This window comes from Engraulis encrasicolus, chromosome 17 (assembly GCF_034702125.1).
Source record: "Engraulis encrasicolus isolate BLACKSEA-1 chromosome 17, IST_EnEncr_1.0, whole genome shotgun sequence".
NCBI lineage: Eukaryota > Metazoa > Chordata > Actinopteri > Clupeiformes > Engraulidae > Engraulis > Engraulis encrasicolus.
This window is the reverse complement of record NC_085873.1, coordinates 2724772-2747924: the sequence shown is the minus strand read 5'-3', so window position 1 is coordinate 2747924 and position 23153 is coordinate 2724772. Positions and strand designations below refer to the sequence as shown.

The window sequence follows — 23153 nt, the reverse complement described above, 5'->3', positions numbered from 1 at the left end:
CTGATCAATGTTATCGTTGGAGGCGCCGCGAAAAATGCTGTATTTTCAAGATGGCCGCCACATCCAATATGGCCAACCCATATTAATGAAGCTACCTGATACTTTGTGGTAAAAACATGAAAATGGGTGCCCAGTTACTTCTTCATATTCAGATTAATAAAAGAAATGCAGGCATTGCAAGAAAGTTTAATTTTCAAAATGGCCGCCAAATCAAATCTGGCAAACCCATATTAATGAAACCATTGATGAATTTAACACCCACTTTGTAGTAAAAGCATGGAAAATGGTACACATTTACCTCTTGATATGCTGATTAATATTTGAAATGGAGGCATAGCAAATAAAACCCGAATTTTCAAGATGGCCGCCAAATCAAATGTAGCCAACCCATATTAATTAATCCTCCAGGCACACTGTAGGATATACAGTACCTCTAGCAGTTAATGATGATTGCATAGGCCTTGTGTTTAATATGCCCGTCATGACTACAAATTCAAAAGGGTCAAGATTTCAAGGTTGCTAAAGTTCAATTGATTTGTCAATTCATGGACATGGTTAAGACATGGTTAAAAAAAGAAACCAATAATTACTACTTCTAGCTGTACTTCAAGGTTTTCAAACAAACTGCAATCCTGTCCCATGCATTTTGTATGGGTATGTCTTGCCTGGTTAACACCAGTTGATCTCACAAGTGAGATACTCTGAAGGTTACATATGCAATTTCTCATAGGAAAGGTGCGGTTTAAAATTGCCCATAGCCGTTAATTGGGTGTTACGAATGGTTCATTTAGCATGTGCATAGCCCAAAGCCAATCGTGTCAGTTGTATCTTTTCAAACAAACTGCAGTCGTCGGCTTTCCACCCTTCCCTGCTGTCTGAATGGAGCCCAAGATCTAGTACTTTGCTGAGGGATGGAATCTATGCTGTCTTTCAGATCAGAACGATTGTGCAAAGCAGCATGGGATTCCCCAGGCTGTGGTATATCCTATGGCCAACATCAATCAAACTGCCAACAATGCCTAATTAAAAGATACACACAAACTTTGAATAAATGGTGAATGGCACAGTTGGTGCAAAGTCAACTCAGGGTATGTAAATTTGAGTAACCTTGAGTGAAAGTTTACAGTATTAGGATTCATTTTTGACTATAATAATCGTGTGCAAGATTTGGCTTATGGTGAACCCCCATTTCTGTATTTGTAGTTCAAGGTATGCAAACTATGCATCATATGCAAGGTGAAGTTGATAAGATTTGATTTAACCCCCATGTTGAGGGGGGACAAGATTTTGTTTTGTTACCTACAGTACTTGAGTGAAGGTTGTGCACATGTATTTCAATGATAAATGGCTCAAATCCATTGAAACATGTGACTAAAATATTTATTGACTCATCAAAGACTACAAATATGTTTCTACTACAAGTACAGAGAAATGTATACTGAGATAAATATAGGATATTTTATGCCCATTTATACATCTATGGGTTGGCCATATTTGATGTGGGGCCAACTTGAAAATTCGTTTTATTTTTTGATTAAAAAAATACATGTGTTTTCATGCTTTCGCAGCAAATTGTGCCCTGGTTTCACTAATGTACTGTAACACAATATGTAACACTACATATATAACATTAGTAGGCTAGGGTTTGATGTTTTGAAATTAGGCTATGTTCGTATCACTTCCAGAGTAATCTTTTTTAGGACTATTACTTGTGTGTGTGTCTGTGTGCGTGCACGCACTTCTCACGTGAACCCTTCTACATTATTATACATATCAATAAGTATATGTGTGCTGATTGCATGCTCCTGATACAAAGTGCATGGTGGTTTCAATAATATGGGTCAAACATGTTTGATTTGTCTTGAAAATTCAGATATTTTTTTCATACCTCCATTCCTAATATTAATCTGCACATAAAGATGTAACTGTGTAGGCTACCAATTATCATGCTTTTACCACAAAGTGCCCGGTAGTTAATATGGGTTGGCCATATTGGATTTGGCGGCCATTTTGAAAATTCTGTATTTTTCACATCTAATATTAATCAGCTGAAATAGAAGGAAATGTGTAACAATTTTCATGCTTTTACTACGTGCATAATGGATTCACTCATCTGCTATACAATTCCTGTTATATGGGTCGGCCATATTTCATTTGGGGGCCATTTTGAACATTTAAATTTTGGTTTTACGCAACAATTCCATTTCTAACATTTATAGGTACATCATAAAGTATGTATTTACCAAATTTCAGGCATTTATGACGCAGTGCATGATGGTTTCTCACCAATATGGGTTGGCCATATTGGATTTGGCGGCCATCTTGAAAATACAACATTTTTCGCGGCGCCTCCAACAATAACATTGATCAGCATATTAACAAGGACATGTGTACCAATTTTCACGCCTTTACTACAAAGTATAAGCTAGTTTCATTAATATAGGTTGGCCATATTGGAATTGGCGGCCATCTTGAAAATTCATAATTTTTCGCTACGCCTCCAATGCTTATATTAATCAGCATATCAAGAAAGATATATGTATCACATTTAATGCTTTTTACAACAACGTGCCAGGTAGTTTCATTAATTTGGGTTGGCCATATTGGAATTGGCGGCCATCTTGAAAATTCATAATTTTTCGCTACGCCTCCAATGCTTATATTAATCAGCATATCAAGAAAGATATATGTACCACATTTAATGCTTTTTACAACAACGTGCCAGGTAGTTTCATTAATTTGGGTTGGCCATATTGGATTTGGCGGCCATCTTGAAAATTCTTAATTTTTTGCGACGCCTCCAACGCTTATATGAATAAGCATAGGAAGAGGTATATGTGTACCAATTTTCATGCTTTTACTCAAAAGTGCATGATCAATTCACCAATCCGCTGGACTAATTGCCTTGTAACGAAAATAATTGCATAAAGTAGTGATTAGTACATTTCCGTTTAGGCCCTACATTCTTTATTTGCCGCGGTTGTTGTAGGCCCAGCCAAGTTAGATAATTAGGGGTCTTCCACCGACCTCAAAGATGGAGCAAAACGGAGGAGCACAGCGCCTCATTAAACCTACCTTGAAAGTAAATGTTCCAGTCAAGGTTGAGGAATTGTCTCACGTTCGAAAGTAATAGTGTGCTCTAGTCGTGTGAAATTTACCCCATGGCATATAGATCTCCTTCCGAACCAATGATGTCCTCCTTGGCTGCAATGGCGATTAGTCCAACATTTCGTGCTGACCACATGGTCAAACGGTGAAAGTGGTCGAATTTCATAGTTCCTTTCCGAAAAGCAACAGTGGTTGTTGACAACAAACAACTTCTGAGAAAGAAATAAAATAGTGCAAGTTCCAGTTCAGAGCATGGTGATGATAATGACGATGAATGGCGCGCACAAGGGTTCATCAACGAGGGGCCGCGCGCATGGTGCTCTTGTGATGAGGTGAAAGGTTACACAAGATGCATCGCGTGAAGAGAGTGTTCCCACAGGTTTTCTAGGAGGGGCCGTGGTGGTGCGATTCTCTCTTCATGAGTTTAACATCACACAAATAGCCCAGTGTAGACAGTCTGAGAAACTCACTCACACACATCAGTGCAAAAAAACGTTTTCGACTATTCTTTTGGTAAGGCAACATGATAACACAAAGTCGACCAAACTGCTTTCTAATGCAGATGTACATTGGGCTCTCATCACAGTACTACTAATAACAAACATCACGTGTGCATTTTAAAACATTTTGGCATCATTCCCCTGGCCTTAAATTACACAGCTATACATTTTTTGAAGTTGTTTAGATCAGCCTGTATATGAACACACAAATGATCAACCTCACTGGATGTCTAAAACAAACAAAAATTGCATTTTGCCATCTGAAATATGAAATTCATTACGGCTTAAAAGGCACAGTTGGTCATATTTTACGTTTAGAATTCATGCTGCTCATTCACTATCAAATTCGTATTCATTGACTTGGAAAATTAAACTTTTCAACAATAAAAAGGTGGATCTTCTCCATGTTGCCATGTTCTCCTTGTGTCTCCTGTAATATACATTTGTAGCTGCAACACTTAGTGTATCTTGGTCTAACTAGTAAATATTATGTTAATTACTTAGGACAGTCATGGGTGAGCGGTTAGGGCGTCAGACTTGTATCCCAGAGGTTGCCGGTTCGACTCCCGACCTGCCAGGTTGGTGGGGGGAGTAATCAACCAGTGCTCTCCACTGCGCTCCTCCTCCATGACTGAGGTACCCTGAGCATGGTACCGTCCCACCGCACTGCTCCCCATGGGGCTGTCTGAGGGCTGCCCACTTGCACGGGTGAGGCATACATGCAATTTCGTTGTGTGCAGTGTGCTGTGGGGTGCTGTGTCACAATGACAATGGGAGTTGGAGTTTCCCAATGGGCTTTCACATATTCATGAAAAGATTTGGGACTAGGCAGCATAGTTGCAAAGAGCAGTATAGTTGGAATATCTATTCTGGCCATCATCCTACAGACTGTAGTTACCCAAAACACATTTCTTTGTTCCAGAAATAACAGATGATGAATGTCATTTACGCATGCCAGTAGGTACTGTATATATATATATATATATATTTTTTTTTTAAAATGCATCCAAAACTACACATCAGTTTCAATCATTGCATTACTTTTTATTATCATTTGGCGACAATGAATTAACAACAGTTGATGCCACAGGGAACAGAGATCCCCAACTTTCCCATTTGGGCTTACAATTGCACAAGCTCCTGTGGCCAATTTCTTTGCAACTTAAGGAGTTTTCATTCCTCCCTCTGTTTGTAGAACTTGAAAACACTGTGTATAACAATTATAAAAAATATACATGTGGCCAAATCTACAATTTATCGATACAAAACATTTGTCTTTTTCTTTGTTTTCAGTCTGGGTATGAAATCTACACTTAAACAATACAAAACATTTTTCTTTGTTTCCAGTCTGGGTATGAAATTCAAAACAAGCCTTGTACTTCTTTTGTTTGGAATGTGTAGATCAGACAAAACAACATATACCGCTTCACGCAATACAAAACAATACAACTTCGAAACCTATGCTAATTGCTGGCACACAAGACTGAGGCATTGGACAAAACCATTCACTATCAAAAGGGATAAATCTGGAGGATGCATGTAAAAAAATAAAAAAAATAAAACAAAAACAAAGCCTTAGCTATTTGCTACGTTGCTCAGTACAACTCATATCATGCAACTGAACACTGTTCACACCTGGAATGCAGTTTCAAACAGACATGCCCCAATCACAAACCAATATCGTCATCCATATCCATAGAAAAGAAGATTAAAGAGAGAGGTTTGGTGTCAATCAAGGCATAGCATTGTTGAATGTTGTGACTTGAGTGTTGTCTGTACCACTTTAGTATGCCCCCACTTCGACATACCTGTGTGCACCAGTCACCAGTACCCCAAGTATGGGGGTGCCCACAGGAAGTCATGTGACAGGAAGTCATACTGCCAGGGTGTACCAGGGGTGGAGGCGTCCATAGGAGCCCAGGAGTGTAAAATGGGTGCATTGTATTCGCATTAGCCCTGGTGTTTACAGACGATAAGTGTCGTGCTAAGCCCACCACATTTGGGCTTACACTGCCCACGGGGACCCCAGTTCGAGTCCGGCTGGGGTCATTTCCCGACCCTACCCCATCTCTCTCTCCCCTAGTCATTTCCTGTCTCTCACATTGTCCTATAATAATAAAGGTCAAAAAGCCACCCAAAAATACTTACAAAAAAATAAGACGATACATGTGAACATTTGCTGCAAGGTAGATAAAGTAATAATGAACTGCAACTGAAAAGGGGCATAGGGAAGTGAAACCAGACATAAAAGGTGTAAATGAATGCATAATGAACAGGCAGGTAACCAAACGGGACATAGGGCTTGAATGGGGAAATAGAGGCTTACGTATTGCACCCTTTAACGTCTCCAGATAGCCATTAAGCCAGTGGCTTTCAAAGTGGGGCCCGCGGGGGGATGCCAGGGGGCGGCGGCAGGTTGGCAGGAAAAATATAGCAAAATAAACTGAATAATTTTATCAATTGAATAACTTTAAGTAAGCAAAAATGAAAAAAAAAAAAAAAAAAAAAAACAACCCCAGTGGAGTAATTTTCTTCTTTACAATGTAAATATGTTAATATGCATTGTGCTTTCTGTAGTACTTGGATGGGTTTATGAATGCACCAACTTCGAGTTGTGAAACCGGGTGCACAGGAAAAAAATAGTGTGGCATTGGCGGGAATCTACCAGTACAGTAGGGGGCCTTGTCATGGTAGAGTTTGGGAACCCCTGCATTAAGCTACCAGTACTCTGAGTCCATCTCAGTCACACCAACTGCTCATATTCTTTTTCCCTAATAAAAAGCACTGTTGAACCTCTAACAGCACAGCTATGCCCTTGATTCACACCAAAGTTCTCCTATAGAAAATCAGTCAAAGAAAAAAGAAAAAAGGAACATAGAAAGAGCAGTTCCTTCCTTCCTTCACCAGACAGAAATGCAAACCTACAGTAGACGTGCCTTTGGATTTTTTGGGCAGATAGAAGCATGCTTGGCATGGGTGAGAAAAGTCACCCACAAGCCAACCCCTCGCCTCCCTCAACACGTTTTCCCCTTGGCAACAGCAGGCTGTGTATGTGCCTCCACAGGACAACACCACAAGTTGTTTCTGTCCACTGGGTTATCTATTGGTCCCTTAGTGATTTTTTAAACTGATTTCCCCCTCCTTCCTTCCCTTCTCACTGCATTTGGTCACAAGATCATTACACAATATAAATATTTAAAACAAAGAAATAACAGTTATTTTCCTATATCACATAAAAACAAAAGTCAAGGCACTCCATAGAGTGAGCCAGATGGTTTTACATAGAGAGCTCTTCCTCCTCAAGAGAGGTGTTCACAAGGCTCCGTTATCAAGCGTTTTTTCATCTGTATTTGTTAGGCAGAAGGCGGTGACAAGTCTCTGGCGGTGACAACACCTGTACACCTGCGCATGTGCTAAAGCACAGGTGTGTGGCAGTGAGTGTGTCTGTGTATGTGCTTTGGTGCAGAGAAATCGTATCAGATTTTCATGCAAACTCAATCAGGTTCCTTTGTCCATTCCACTCCACTAGATGGCCTCGTAATGCCACCCGACACCACAATGTCCCTCATGTGCTTCAGTGGTGTTGTACTCCATAGAGCGCTCAAGTCATGTCCCTTCAGGTAAGGCCCTTGGGACCAAAACACTAATCTCTAAATAACACACAAAGGAGGTGCTTGATCTAATACAAGCCTGGTCTTGCCATATCCTGGTACTAATTTTATTCCTATGGAGGGTCTGGAACTGCGGAATTGAGAAACAATACAGGTGGGAGGGGTGACCTCTGTTTAAGATTGAAATGAGTCTTACTTTACCCAATCGCTAACGTTTGATAATGTACTTGTGTGTAATGGGTCATCGTTCGCCCCTACTCCCTCGTCCCTCCCCTGTTCGCCGATTGGCCAGTTGTCTCCCACAGGACCCAGTGTAACGGAGGCTAACTAGCACAGAGTTGGCGTGGAACGTTGGTAAACCTCCCTCCGATAGCTTCATACAGTCTCGTGCCGTTGGGCCGAGAGACTAGTCTCTTGGCCCAGCGGTATCGTACTGTGTCTCCCATTGCCGAACCGTTGTAGTTGACGAGGTCGCACGTTCGATCCCCGAGGGGGGTGAACAGGTGCAAGATGACCTCCGTCACACCAGCCCAGATGTAGCGTGGAGAGAAATGCGAATTGAGCAGAAATTTACGGATGGCAAGCTCAGGCTAGCATTAGATCACATCCAGTATTGATCAGTTACTGCCCTGCATAGACAAAGTGCAGTAATTATGCCAACATTGAAACTGAGAAAAGCTCTTCAAAGTATTGGGTATTAGGTTGGATATTGCAGTTACTGTAAATTTTACAAACCAATAGCTCTACCACTGGATGCGTTTGAACCGTAAAACTTTGTAAGAATATAAAGGTGGTGTTACAAAAGACCATTTTCAGTCTAAACTCAATTTTGACAAATAATGCATTTACTGCACTTCACCTTTGTCGGGCAGCAGGTCCCCCAAGGGCCCATCCAGATGGAGCAGTCATGTTTAGGCTGTCTACTCCAATGACTATGCATGCAACTCACGTCAAGCATCAAAAATTCAGGAGACGCGTTTTGCTAGGCATCAACACACGATGTTGCTAAAGCGTAGGGATGCAATGCCTTGCAGCACTCGTATCCATCAGGATGCGTAGACTACATAAGCCCCATAATAGGCTCGCTATTATACAGCGGGGCACAGTTCCCTTCCGGACCACTAGATGGCCTTGATGTCCGTGAGGGGCCCCGGCTGGACGCCCTGCCTCTGGGCCTTGATGCTCTGCAGGCGGCTGCCGTGTAGCGTGAAGCGCGACCAGGCCAGCAGCTGCAGCAGGGCACAGGTGATGGGCACCAGCACCAGCAGGTAGAAGCAGCCCTGCCGCAGGGGCACCGAGCCCACCACCTCATCACTAGGGGCCGCCACCACCGCCGTGTCGTGCACCGCCGCCCGCTCGAAGATGTCGTAACCTGGGAGAGAGGACAAGAGGGAGGGAGAGAGAGAAATATTCAAATAAATCAATAAGGGAATGCATACCGCTTTGCTCGAAGATGTCATTGCCTGAGAGAGAGAGAAAACTGATTTGTGATTACCCAACATGAGGTACCATGGTAAAAGCGCAAAAAAAGGTAAAAGCATGGCAAATCAATGATTCCTACACAAGGCACCATAGTGAATGTGTGATCGGCCCTTCTATGCATGTCTGCTAAGCGTTATATTGTGGTCTCCCTGCAGCAATCGCCTGTATATAGACAGAGTATCCATGGACTTGGCCGTTTAAGCTTGCAATTGACTTGACCCGTTATAGCTACTGTATTCCGCTTTTTTTCCCTTTTTTTTTTGCATGCATGCAACTAATGAACCTCCCCTCTCTGCAGTATTCACCTGTGTAGACGCAGAGTAGCCAGGTCCCGATGAGGGGTGCGAAGGTCTGCCCAGGCTTGGTGACCAGGGCCACCATCCCGAAGAGGAGTGCGGAGGCGGCCTGCTGACGCCGGTTCAGGACAAAGTCCTCGTCCACCAGGTCCGTTATGACCAGGTTGAGGAGCTTACACGTGCCCTCAGTAAACACTCGATTACTGTGGAGGACACCAACACAAAAACAAGAGGAAGAAGAAAAAGACGTCGTTAGGATGTATAAAAAGTGCATTACATTTAGTTTGACAGTGAACTAGCAACGAGGCCAGTTCCCCTGGAATAAAGTAGCTTACACATGCCCAACACTCCATTACTGTGGAAGGACGCAAACACACACACAAAAAAAAACCCTGACTTAATCCAGGGGTATAATAATCACCACCATACACTGATTATTGTTTACTTTTTTTGAACAAATAATGTGCTTATAGCGCTTCATAAGGTTTCCTCTATTGCTGAGGCTGTGACCCTCCAATTTAAAAGACCCCAACAATTACTAGGCAACACCTGCCCCAAACATATCCAACTATTCCAAAGGAATGTCTGGCTATCTACATTCTATTGCAACAGTGCAACTGTGCAACTTCAATGTATTCAGCAGTACCATCATTAAGTAATCATCGGTGAAAAAAACACTGAACTACATCCAATTTTAAGTCAGTCACTGGGCAGCAGAAAGTTTTAAAGATGCTGCATCTTCCCCGTGGGTCACTGGTTGAATAGATCTGCCTTACACTGAGCTGACATTGGATAGTCGTCTTGCCGGACTTGAAACGATTCAGGGCAATCGCAATGTCAAGTTTCGTGTTGCTGGGTCAACAACAGCGGCCAAATAAATCTGCAAAGAAAGCTTCAAAGAAAAGCAAAGAAAAGAAGTAGAGAAAACACCTCTGACCTGTGTGACACCCTGCCCATCACAACCACTCCCCCTGATACATAACACGGCTGTACTGCCGTAGGCAAAGTGTGGTAACTACATCTTTTTTCCAAATTGGGTTTATACTGGAAATGGTCTTCATTACACCTCCATAACACCTTGTGACAAAGCCTTATGCTCCAAATGTGACCCGTTTTAGGTATTGTCATGTAAAATTTGCAGTTACTACAATATACAACCACACCCAATACAAAACCTTGTTTTCAAATTCAATGCTGGCGTAATTATTGCACTTTGCCTTTGTAAGGCAGAACACTGCTGCATCAATAGGCTCTGCTCTGGTCTCAGACACACATGGCCCGTGTGTATCCAAGGCTGAACAGCTTAGACAAGCCTTTTGTAAACACTCGGACATTGAGGGACAAAAGGAAAAAATATAAACATTCCTGCCCATTTTAATATTCTGTTGTATTGCTCACACTACCCTTGACTTGTCAGTACCCAGTGATTCTGTATTTTTTGGCTCAGCCCTTTCCGAGATATGAGCTACTCTATGGGGGCAGCTTTTGTTATTTTTTTTTTTTTTAAATTAACATAGGCCTACTCCAAATATTTTCCCAAAAGGTATCACTGTTTGCTAGTTGTCTGCTGATGTTGCATATCTTTTTGGATGTTTTTGGGAATAAATAAAAATGTTTTCTTGAAATGTAAACAAACACCTGTCCCCATTACAATGACCAGAATCTCGGAAAAGGCTGAAGAAAAAAAAAAAAGTGTGGAAGGTTGACTCCACTGAAGTGTCAAAGTAACCATCTGGCGTGGGAGCACAACTGCTGTTGCAGCACAACTTCCTTTGACCTTAGCCAAGCTGGGTGGAGTATTTGCCAGGTAAATAAGTGCAAATATTAATTACCCGAAGCACGGGACGCACTGACGCAACAGGTGACCTGACCTGGTCTACTTGAACACATTACACGCTGAAGAAGGGCTCTGCCCGAAACGTTTGTGGGCGAATAAACACAGACAAATCTGCTGTCCTTTGCTTCCTTTATTCATTTATGGGTTATGTGGGATTCAGCACCCAGTTAAGAACTGTGAAAACCATTAGGCGATAGTGTGAGTGTGTCTTTACTACTTGAACATGATACAACGGGCGTCTTGGTGTCTGTCTGTGAGGAATGAGGATCCTTATTCTTCCTGGTCATTTTACCCTGAGTTTAGTTTTAAGCCAATGGAGCAACTCTGAACTCTCCACACCTTCTCAAGGAAATCCTTTGTCAAGAGGAGAAGGGAGTAGTCTGAGAAAGCATAACCAGAGACGGTGAAAAGGCAATAACCTAGAAAAAAAAGTGTGCGACCACCGTGAACGGGCACTACTTTACATCAACCAGACAACTGATGAAGGTCTTTCAATGAGGAGCGAAACGTTCCATCAATCAGAAACGTGTTCAGTTGCTTACAACTCTTTAGAGAACTGGTGTCTGAACTTCCTGCTGCCTAAGGTTCACCTCTTCTAAATGTAATATATAAGCAACTAAACTGACAGCTAGGGCACCGAGTGCTGGAAATGGACTTTTCATTGAGTGTTATCACCATCTACTTCCAGCAACATTTCACACACATGATATGAGGCTGTGATAAAGTCTGGTGTGTGTGTGTGTGTGTGTGTGTGTGTGTGTGTGTGTGTGTGTGTGTGTGTGTGTGTGTGTGTGTGTGTGTGTGTGTGTGTGTTAATGTTTGGTTGTGGTGGAAGACTGCAATTTATTGACAAACAACGCTTCCTAAAATACATAAGAACCTCCAAAAGCCCCCTGGTCGTCCGATCGTGGCTGGTATAGGCTCTTTAACAGCCTCTATGTCTACTTTTGTTGACCATTTTATTCGCCCCCTAGCAGAGGCTGCACCATCTTTTATCAAAGATACTGGGCATTTACTGGCAGTTATTGACACTGTTAACCCTCTTCCAGCAGATGAGATTATTCTTGTGACATTTGACGTGAACGCTCTATATACCTCTATACCACATGACGAAGGTTTGGAGGCATTAGAACATTTTCTTTCCAAACGAGCAACCTCCCAAAACCCATCCACAAACTGCATACTGGAATTTGCCAAATTAATCCTGACGTGCAATTATTTCCTGTTTCAAGATGGATGGTTTTTACAGAAACGAGGGGTAGCGATGGGCAGTCCCTTTGCCCCGTCCTTCGCTAATATATACATGAGGTTGTTTGAAGAAAAACACATCCAGGTCAACAACAGGTTCACACAACATCTAATACTCTGGAAACGTTACATAGATGACGTAGTGGCCCTGTGGCGTGGGAGCATTGATGACTTAAAAGATTTCTTTACTTATCTTAATAACTGCACCGAATGTTTAACTTTTTCAATGGACTTCGATTCGACTCGTATCAGCTTCTTGGATGTGTGGATCATACGGGAAAATGACACACTGTACACTGATTTATTTACTAAACCGACAGCACGCAACAGTCTTTTAAGAGCAGACTCTTGTCATCCTCTTCCACTTAAAAACAGCCTCCCCTATAGTCAGTTCTGCAGAGTCAAGCGTATCTGCAGTAAAGAGGCTGATTACGCACGCAACATAAACTCCATGGAGTCCAAGTTTCGAGCGCGCGGATACAAGTCATCTCAAATCATCTCTGCAAATGACAAAATCATAAAAAGACACAGGTCGGATCTATTGCGTTACAGGCCAAAGAAAAAAGAAGAACCCGCCATTATATTTTCAACATGCTATTCAAAATGTTCTGAGCAACTGAAGAGTATTATTAACCGTCACTGGTACATACTCAAATCAGATATTAATCTTGGTGATGCATTTCAGAACCCACCACGAATAGTTTACAAACGTGGCAAAAACATAAGAGACAGGTTAGTAAACTCTGATCTTCCACCATTGATGGTGCCCTCCAAGTCGGTTCTAACCCCTATTCCGGATGGTAACCGTAAATGTGGCTCCTGCGCGCAATGCAGTTATACTTATAAATGCACTACATTCAAACACCCCCACACAGGTAAAAGTATTCCCATTAAGGGCATTATCACATGTAACACAAAATCTGTTATTTATCTGATTACGTGCCCATGTGGAAAGTCATATGTTGGAAAAACTAGTAGGGAGTTAAAAGTACGCATTGCAGAGCATCGCAGCACTATTCGCTGTAAAAACCTTAACTATCCAGTAGCTGCGCATTTTGTGGAAGCTGGCCATTCGGTCTCTGCACTAAGATACATAGGGATTGAGAAGGTATCTCTGCCTAGACGGGGGGGTAACCTAGAACGTTTACTATCTCAGAGAGAAAATTATTATATCCACTCTCTTAAGACATTGGTTCCCTTTGGTCTAAATGTGGAATTTGAATTAAAATGTTTTCTCTAGGTAGACTCAATCTTATTGTGCAGATCATCTGGCCTTTGGTGATGGGTGTCAAGATGTGACTAGGGATGGCGAAAATTGAAAACACTCTTAACCGGTTACCGAGACTCATTAACCGGTGGTTAACCGGTAATCTTAAATTTTAAAACGTCTGCGTGCCTGATATGCACAGCACTGATTTTTTCATTTTTATTTTTCACATAAGCTTTTTTTTTGCTGCGCTGACAGGACCTGCCATGTCCAGCCATTGTTGCCAGATGGAAAATGCTGAATTATCATACTAAAATCTCAAAATTATCGTTTTTTGGGAGGAAATTATTATTATAATTATTAATATTATTACATCTGGTTAACCGATAGCAGAACATTTTAACCGGTTAAAGTTGAACCGGTCGATTACCGGTTAACCGGTTACTGGTTAACATCCCTAGATGAGACAATACTTTTCATGACGGCCTCTAGTGGCCTGATCTAAAAATTACAAGTGTTGCTCTCACTTTGCCTTCCCATCACTTAATGTATATACTTGGGATTTGGATCTCTTGCACTCACAGGGGCTGGTGTATCACTATGTGTTTTTGTTTTTCTTTTAGTTTTTATAAATTGTCTTATAGTACGGCGGATGGGTGATTTGATCGTGCACTTTTGAGTAAAAGCATGAAAATCAGTACACATATCCTTCTTGATATGCTGATTAATATTAGCGTTGGAGGCGTCGCGAAAAATTCAGAGTTTTCAAGATGGCTGCCAAATCCAATATGGCCGACCCATATCAATGAATCTACCTGACACTTGGTGGTAAAAGCATGAAAATCGGTACACATATCCTTCTTGATATGCTGATTAACATTAGCATTGGAGGCGTCATGAAAAATTAATCGTTTTCAAGATGGCCGCCAAATCCAATATGGACAATTCATATTTATGAATCTACCTATCAACCTAACACTTGGTAGTAAAGGCATGAAAATCGGTTCACATATCCTTCTTGATATGCTGATTAAATTTAGCGTTGGAGGCGTTGCACAAAATTCATCGTTTTCAAGATGGCCGCCAAATCCAATAAGACCGACCCATATTAATGAATCTACCTGAGACTTGGTAGTAAAAGCATGAAAATCGGTCCACATATCCTTCTTGATATGCTGATTAACATTAGCATTGGAGACGTCACAAAAAAAACATCGTTTTCAAGATGGCCGCCAAATCCATATTAATGAATTTACCTGACACTTGGTGGTAAAAGCATGAAAATCGGTACACATATCCTTGATATGCTGATTAATATTAGCATTGGAGGCATCGCGGGGGAAAAAAAATCATTGTTTTCAAGATAGCCGACAAATCAAATATGGCCAGCCCATATTAACTACCTGGTACTTTGTGGTAAAAGTATGACAGTTGGTACACAGTTACTTCTTTAGATGCTGATTCATATTAGGAATGGCATGAACAAAAATCAAATCAAATATGACTGTCCCATATTACCCACGGCACCGGTTGTCACGCAACACACACACACACACACACACACAACACACACACACACACACACACACACACACACACACACACATACACACACACACACACACACACACACACCATACGCCAAATCTTCACATCATCATCATGGTCTAGAAATGAATCCTAATACTGTACACGCAAACTTTTCGCTCAAGTTATATTTTACATACCCTGAGTTGACTTTTTGATGGCCATCATGTTCCAACTGTGCCATTCACCATTTATTCAAAGTTTAAGTAAACCTTTTAATTAGGCATTATTGGCGGTTTTATTGATGTTGGCCATTGTATATACAATTCTTCTGATCTGAAATGTAGCATGGATTCCATCACTCAGTGAGGGTACCAGATCTTGGGGTTCAATCAGGAGAATGAGTAGGGGTGTTAAGGCAATGTCTGCAGTTTGTTTGAATAGATACAACTGACATGATTGGATATGGGCTACACATATGCCAAATACCACATTCTTAACCTATAAACTGCCATGGGCAATCGTAAATCACAACTTTACTATGAGAAATTGCATAACCACCAGATTAGCTCACTTGTGAGATCAACTTGTGTTAACCAGGCAAGATATACCATACAACTTGCATTGGATAGGCAGGATTGCAGTTTGTTTGAAAACCTTGTGCAGCTAGAAGTAGTCATCAACTTTTGGTTTATTTTTAAGTAAGCAATCATAACAATGTCCATGAATTAACAAATCAAGTGAACTTTCTCTCTAGCAAACTTGCAATCCTGGCCCTTTTGGAATTTGTACAAGGCCTATGCAGTTATCACTAAGCGCTAGATTTGCTGTACATCCCACAAGCCCCTCAAAAGCCTTGGATTTGTACATAACGCTACTGCCGTATTACCTATTTGAGGCCTCAAGAATGCAATGAGTGTACCTATTTAAGAGTATTAGCACAGAACATTTCATACAGATCTGTCCATCTCTACAAAACCCATAATGCAAACAAAGTCAGCAATCTTCAAAGTGTAAGGTTTTAACACTTAATCAGCATGCACCTATTATAGAGTGGTAGAACACAAGAGGTGGTGCAAACTCTTGCACCTATTCTTAAGTTATCACATTACAGAAAATAACCTATTGTGGTGATGGCAGACACAATTTGGGCAAAACCATAACATATGCATCATTTCATTTGATAACATGCCAATAATGTTTAATCATTGTCAATGGTATTTTGTGAGTGTTAATTATATGCAAGGCCATTTTGAAAATGTTTTTTGTTTTCCCACAATGCCTCAATTTCTAATATTAATGAGCACATCAAGAAGTAAATGTGCACCAGTTTCCATGGTTTTACCAAAAGTGCCTGAAGGATTTATTAAAATGCGTTATCCATATTTGATTTGGCAGCCATCTTGAAATGTAAACTTTTTTTTGCAAAGTATCGATTTATTTTATCAATCAAAATATAAAAAAGTAACTGTGCACAAATTTCCATACCTTTACTACAAACTGTCAGGTAGCTTCATTAATATGGGTTGGCCATAATGGATGTGGCGGCCATCTTGAAAATACAGCATTTTTAGCAATGCCTCCAATGGTAATATTCATCAGGATATCAAGAATGATATGTGTACCAATTTTCATGTTTTTACTACCAAGTGTCAGGAAGATTCATTAATATGGGTAGGCCATATTGGATTTGACGGCCATCTTGAAAATGCTTAATTTTTTGCGACGCCTCCAATGCTAATAATCATTAGCATATGAAGGAGGAGATATGTACCGATTTTCATGCTTTTACTACCAAGTGTCAGGTAGATTCATTAATATGGGTCGGCCATACTGGATTTGGCGGCCATCTTGAAAACAATGCATTTTTCGCTACGTCTCCAATGCTAATATTAATCAGCATATCAAGAAGGATATATGTACCGATTTTCATGCTTTTACTACCAAATATCAGGTAGATTCATTAATATGGGTTGGCCATATTGGATTTGGCGGCCATCTTGAAAACGATGCATTTTTCGCGACGCCTCCAACGCTAACATTAATCAGCATATTAAGAAGGATATATGTACCGATTTTCATGCTTTTACTCAAAAGTGCACGATAAGGCCCTTTGGTGTGTCCCATCCGCTGTGCTATTACCTCTTTTTGACATTACTGCCAATTTGTAAAGAAAACATACTGTAATCAAGATGCAATTTCACCTTGTCTGGCAGGTGTCACTGAACTGATTAACCGGCTGCTGTCAGCCAATCACAAACCAGAGGACAATTTATAAGGGGTGTCTTCACTTTGCTTTTGTAAAACTTGAGAAAGGCCATACGGGCCGAAACGTTGTTTGTCAATAAATTGCAGCACGATGGACTTGAGTGTGCGGTACCTTCTTCTACCAAATTGATCCTGCACCCGCTACCTGCACCTCGAAACCTCTGGTGTGCGTTGGTTTCCTCCCTCAAAATATAGACGCTTCCCCAACCGACAGCACCCAGAATCGTCCACACAAGATGCCGGCAACGCAATCCGACTCAGAAGCCCTCACAGGCCATCAGCAAACCCAACCGAAAATGCTTTCATACAGCCAAAAAGACATCGAAGATATGTTGGTCACTGACTCATTGTTCAGTTCGCCTTCAGATTACGTCGATCACACCGAGATGGGCTCTGAGCTGTTTGACCTGACTTCACAAAGAACCAACACCTATTTTCATATGGTGACCCTGAGTGACTACGTGAAGAAAGGGATGATCCCCCGTGGACTGAGATGGCAAAAGGAACCGATGTTGGGAAACAAGACGGCTGAATTCTGCGACAGTTGGTGCGCTATTCTCAACAAGTGCTCCTTCGACCTAATGACTTTATTGGTTGACAACCTGAAACAAGAGCTGGCTGTGATTGACCTCGCCATCGCAGACCAAACCAAATCACTCAAGGACAGTATCCAGAATGAAACTGAGTTCAACGACATCCTCAAGAACAACGAAGAAAAAATAAAAAAGCTTTCCAGCGAAATAAAAGAATTCAAGATCAAGAAATTCCAGAGAGATACGAAGGATGCGGCCGAAGGCAACGTCTACTTTTGGAGGAACCCCGCAAGAAGATCACGCCCACGCTCCACACGTAGGACGCGCCCCGGAGAATTCCAATCCACGTTTGACAACTCATCTGATGTTTCCACTGCGTCAAGTTCCAGTTTTTTAACCAACAGATCCCACGTCACCGCGCCACAGCAGCGCGGGCGCGGACGAGGGCGAGGACGGCCCCCAAAGGCCGCACGCGGCGCGGCATCAAGAAGAAATCCAGTGGAAACACAGCCACGTTGGACGCGCGCACGTACGCAGAGCACACGGACCTAACCACACAAAGCGCTGAAGAAATAACTGTCTTCAACCTCTCCAGTAAGACACTAAACGCCTCTCATCTTTCAGTTCTCAATAAGGGTTTATCCTTTGTTCCCACTACACAACCAAATGACTTTGATGTGAAGGTTGATCTATTTAAGTTTTTTCGCAACATTAGGCTGCGTGAATTTTTTGCCACCACTCAGTCAGCATCCCAGGTGGACATAAATACATCTGAGTCACAACACCAACACACAAATACCCTCTTTCGGCCAAAAAGTGACTTTACACCTCCAGCCAACCGCAGTGCCTCGATTGAGACGTTCTGTAGATTGGTGGACCAAGATGCGACTGAACTGTTGAAAAGAAAACACGAATTCAACACGCATAGTAACTTATCGGCTGATGAGAAAAAAGCACTGAATGATTTACGATCAGACGAATCCCTAGTTATTAAACCTGCTGATAAAGGAGGAGGTCTTGTGGTTTTTTAAAATCGAATTGACTATGTGAATGAATGTGAAAGACAACTAACCGATGATGTGTTTTATGAAAAATTACCTGGGGACCCAACTCGATCGTTCCAAAATCTGATTTTTGATACACTTGATGAATTTGTTCATACAGGAGACATAAGTAAAAAAGAGATGCAATTCTTAAGAGTAGATAACCCAGTCATCCCGACCTTTTACACGCTTCCTAAAATACATAAGAACCTCCAAAAGCCCCCTGGTCGTCCGATCGTGGCTGGTATAGGCTCTTTAACAGCCTCTATGTCTACTTTTGTTGACCATTTTATTCGCCCCCTAGCAGAGGCTGCACCATCTTTTATCAAAGATACTGGGCATTTACTGGCAGTTATTGACACTGTTAACCCTCTTCCAGCAGATGAGATTATTCTTGTGACATTTGACGTGAACGCTCTATATACCTCTATACCACATGACGAAGGTTTGGAGGCATTAGAACATTTTCTTTCCAAACGAGCAACCTCCCAAAACCCATCCACAAACTGCATACTGGAATTTGCCAAATTAATCCTGACGTGCAATTATTTCCTGTTTCAAGATGGATGGTTTTTACAGAAACGAGGGGTAGCGATGGGCAGTCCCTTTGCCCCGTCCTTCGCTAATATATACATGAGGTTGTTTGAAGAAAAACACATCCAGGTCAACAACAGGTTCACACAACATCTAATACTCTGGAAACGTTACATAGATGACGTAGTGGCCCTGTGGCGTGGGAGCATTGATGACTTAAAAGATTTCTTTACTTATCTTAATAACTGCACCGAATGTTTAACTTTTTCAATGGACTTCGATTCGACTCGTATCAGCTTCTTGGATGTGTGGATCATACGGGAAAATGACACACTGTACACTGATTTATTTACTAAACCGACAGCACGCAACAGTCTTTTAAGAGCAGACTCTTGTCATCCTCTTCCACTTAAAAACAGCCTCCCCTATAGTCAGTTCTGCAGAGTCAAGCGTATCTGCAGTAAAGAGGCTGATTACGCACGCAACATAAACTCCATGGAGTCCAAGTTTCGAGCGCGCGGATACAAGTCATCTCAAATCATCTCTGCAAATGACAAAATCATAAAAAGACACAGGTCGGATCTATTGCGTTACAGGCCAAAGAAAAAAGAAGAACCCGCCATTATATTTTCAACATGCTATTCAAAATGTTCTGAGCAACTGAAGAGTATTATTAACCGTCACTGGTACATACTCAAATCAGATATTAATCTTGGTGATGCATTTCAGAACCCACCACGAATAGTTTACAAACGTGGCAAAAACATAAGAGACAGGTTAGTAAACTCTGATCTTCCACCATTGATGGTGCCCTCCAAGTCGGTTCTAACCCCTATTCCGGATGGTAACCGTAAATGTGGCTCCTGCGCGCAATGCAGTTATACTTATAAATGCACTACATTCAAACACCCCCACACAGGTAAAAGTATTCCCATTAAAGGCATTATCACATGTAACACAAAATCTGTTATTTATCTGATTACGTGCCCATGTGGAAAGTCATATGTTGGAAAAACTAGTAGGGAGTTAAAAGTACGCATTGCAGAGCATCGCAGCACTATTCGCTGTAAAAACCTTAACTATCCAGTAGCTGCGCATTTTGTGGAAGCTGGCCATTCGGTCTCTGCACTAAGATACATAGGGATTGAGAAGGTATCTCTGCCTAGACGGGGGGGTAACCTAGAACGTTTACTATCTCAGAGAGAAAATTATTATATCCACTCTCTTAAGACATTGGTTCCCTTTGGTCTAAATGTGGAATTTGAATTAAAATGTTTTCTCTAGGTAGACTCAATCTTATTGTGCATATCATCTGGCCTTTGGTGATGGGTGTCAAGATGAGACAATACTTTTCATGACGGCCTCTAGTGGCCTGATCTAAAAATTACAAGTGTTGCTCTCACTTTGCCTTCCCATCACGTAATGTATATACTTGGGATTTGGATCTCTTGCACTCACAGGGGCTGGTGTATCACTATGTGTTTTTGTTTTTCTTTTAATTTTTATAAATTGTCTTACCTCTTTTTGACATTACTGCCAATTTGTAAAGAAAACATACTGTAATCAAGATGCAATTTCACCTTGTCTGGCAGGTGTCACTGAACTGATTAACCGGCTGCTGTCAGCCAATCACAAACCAGAGGACAATTTATAAGGGGTGTCTTCACTTTGCTTTTGTAAAACTTGAGAAAGGCCATACGGGCCGAAACGTTGTTTGTCAATAAATTGCAGCACGATGGACTTGAGTGTGCGGTACCTTCTTCTACCAAATTGATCCTGCACCCGCTACCTGCACCTCGAAACCTCTGGTGTGCGTTGGTTTCCTCCCTCAAAATGTGGTGGAAGACTACCATCACCCCTATCTGAAAAACATGAAGTCTCCCCACCACCAAACATACCCCATCTAACTCAAATTTGAACAAAAATGAAAAAAAAGTCTTCCCCCTCCCAATCCTGAAACGATTAAGTATGTGCACATGCAACCCATATGTGTGTGTGTGTGTGTGTGTGTGTGTGTGTGTGTGTGTGTGTGTGTATAGATATGTGTGTGTGTGTGTGTGTGTGTGTGTGTGTGTGTGTGTGTGTGTGTGTGTGTGTGTGTGTGTGTGTGTGTGTGTGTGTGTGTATAGATATGTGTGTGTGTGTGCGCGCGTGTGTGTGCGTGTGCGTTCCTCACCTGGCAATGAATATGCAGAGCAGGTATATGTAGTCTGCTCCAGCCAATAGCATGGCCAGAGCGAGGCCCAGCTTGAGCAGGAAGAGGCTTCGTATGACCTGGTAGACTCCATAGCGCTGACACAGGGCCAGGAAGTACAGGTTGTTGAGGTGCGGAGCGATGTAGGACACACCTGTGAAGACAGATGAGAGGAGGAGAGATGACATTAATACACACAGATAGACACACATTGTTCAGGTGCGGAGCAATGTACAACACATCTGTAAACAGAGATAGACAGAGACAGACCGACCAACCGACACACACTCTTAAAAATACACACACACACACACACACACACACACACACACACACACACACACACACACACACACACACACACACACACACACACACACACACACACACACACACACACACACACACACAAATATTAATGACTAATTGGTATAATTAGTCAAGAAGATCAGAAGGCTCAAGAGAATTGCTGAATGTCACTCCAAAAGGACAAGCTCTTAGAAGTCACACTAACAGTCTGAAGAAGAAAAGACATAAAGAAAACAAATACTTTGAATTTGCTTGCAAGACCACACAAGATAAAAGAAAAGTAAAAAGAAGGGATGCTGCAAGTTCCACTGCGATGTGGAAGTGATTACAGAATGTGCTGACAGGGGTGAAGCTTCCCGCCAGAATTCATCAGGACGGCAGTAAAAAAAAAAAACAAGAATTTGAAAAGATCTCAGTGCAGACCAAACACTTAGGGTCTATGTGGTGGTGGTGTACTTTGGTAGCAACATAAAATACACAGTGACTAGAGAAGAAAGGACTATATGCTCCGTGATTCTGGAGTTGACACTCTTTTGGTGCAGCGAGAACAGGACCAGGGCATAAAATAAAAAAGAAAACTGCATTGATGTATTCTTTACTTTGCATTACCTTGCTGTTGCAGATTAACATGCACCAGTAAAAAAATGTTTAAAAGTGCTGCACCAGTTTCCAACACAATGACTAGCTCAGGCTGGCTTCCGACAAAATGCCAAGGCAATCAATGCAGACTTCAGAAAGATGAACGACCTCGCTGTTAATGTCAAACAGGACATCACCAGACGTTTTGGAGCTAGAAGATGTTTTATCTCATCTCTTCTACTAAGACACCGCTTCAGGTCTAATTCTCTTCAAACTCCAAAAAGAAGCCCGACTGCATATACCCACATTCTTTCAATCAAGATGATGGGGAATCAATGGGAATCTTCACAAACAACCTTTTCAAGTTTTCTTCAGTACCGCACAGCTCACTGTAGCTCATTTCACTAATCTAAATCACTAATTCGCTAATTGGCAGGTTCAAATGCTTGATTGACTTTCATGTATTGAAGCAGGGAATGAAATGGAACATTAAAAACACATGGAAGTAAAGGTTCACACTAGGATGGATGGATGGATGGACTATATTAAGAAGCTACAATCCAGGGCCACATGGTAAGACCTGGTTTTACTTGTCCAATCAGGGCAGGTAAAATCAGGTAAATTGGAATGCCATGTGGCACTGGATTGTAGCTTACATGTTGCCCACTGAATGGATGGATGCATGGAAGGATGATGGATGCATGGATGGAGAGCAGGATGGATGGATGGAGAGCAGGAATAACATGTCGATGGATGGAGGGGAAAAGGATGGACAGACATCTTACCAAGTAGGAAGGAGCCCGTTGAGGCAGAGATCCGGTCTGACAGCAGGTGCTCCAGAAACAGAGGAAAGAAGTTGCTGTTGAAGTGGCAGTGA

General features: G+C 41.8%; 1 protein-coding gene across 1 annotated transcript in view; it reads right to left on the bottom strand.

Annotated features, from left to right (window-relative positions):
- Window positions 1-5760: 5760 nt before the first annotated feature.
- Window positions 5761-23153, bottom strand: part of mfsd13a (major facilitator superfamily domain containing 13A) — a 40664-nt gene continuing 23271 nt past the window's right edge. Inside the window, exons 6-9 of the mRNA XM_063221557.1 lie at window positions 23062-23153; window positions 21371-21542; window positions 9007-9200; window positions 5761-8591 (exon numbers count right to left, since the gene is read on the bottom strand). The exon at window positions 23062-23153 is cut by the window's right edge and continues 5 nt beyond it. Of these exons, the coding sequence (XP_063077627.1) occupies window positions 8341-8591; window positions 9007-9200; window positions 21371-21542; window positions 23062-23153 (709 nt within the window). The 3' untranslated portion in view covers window positions 5761-8340. The remainder of the gene's footprint in view (window positions 8592-9006; window positions 9201-21370; window positions 21543-23061) is intronic.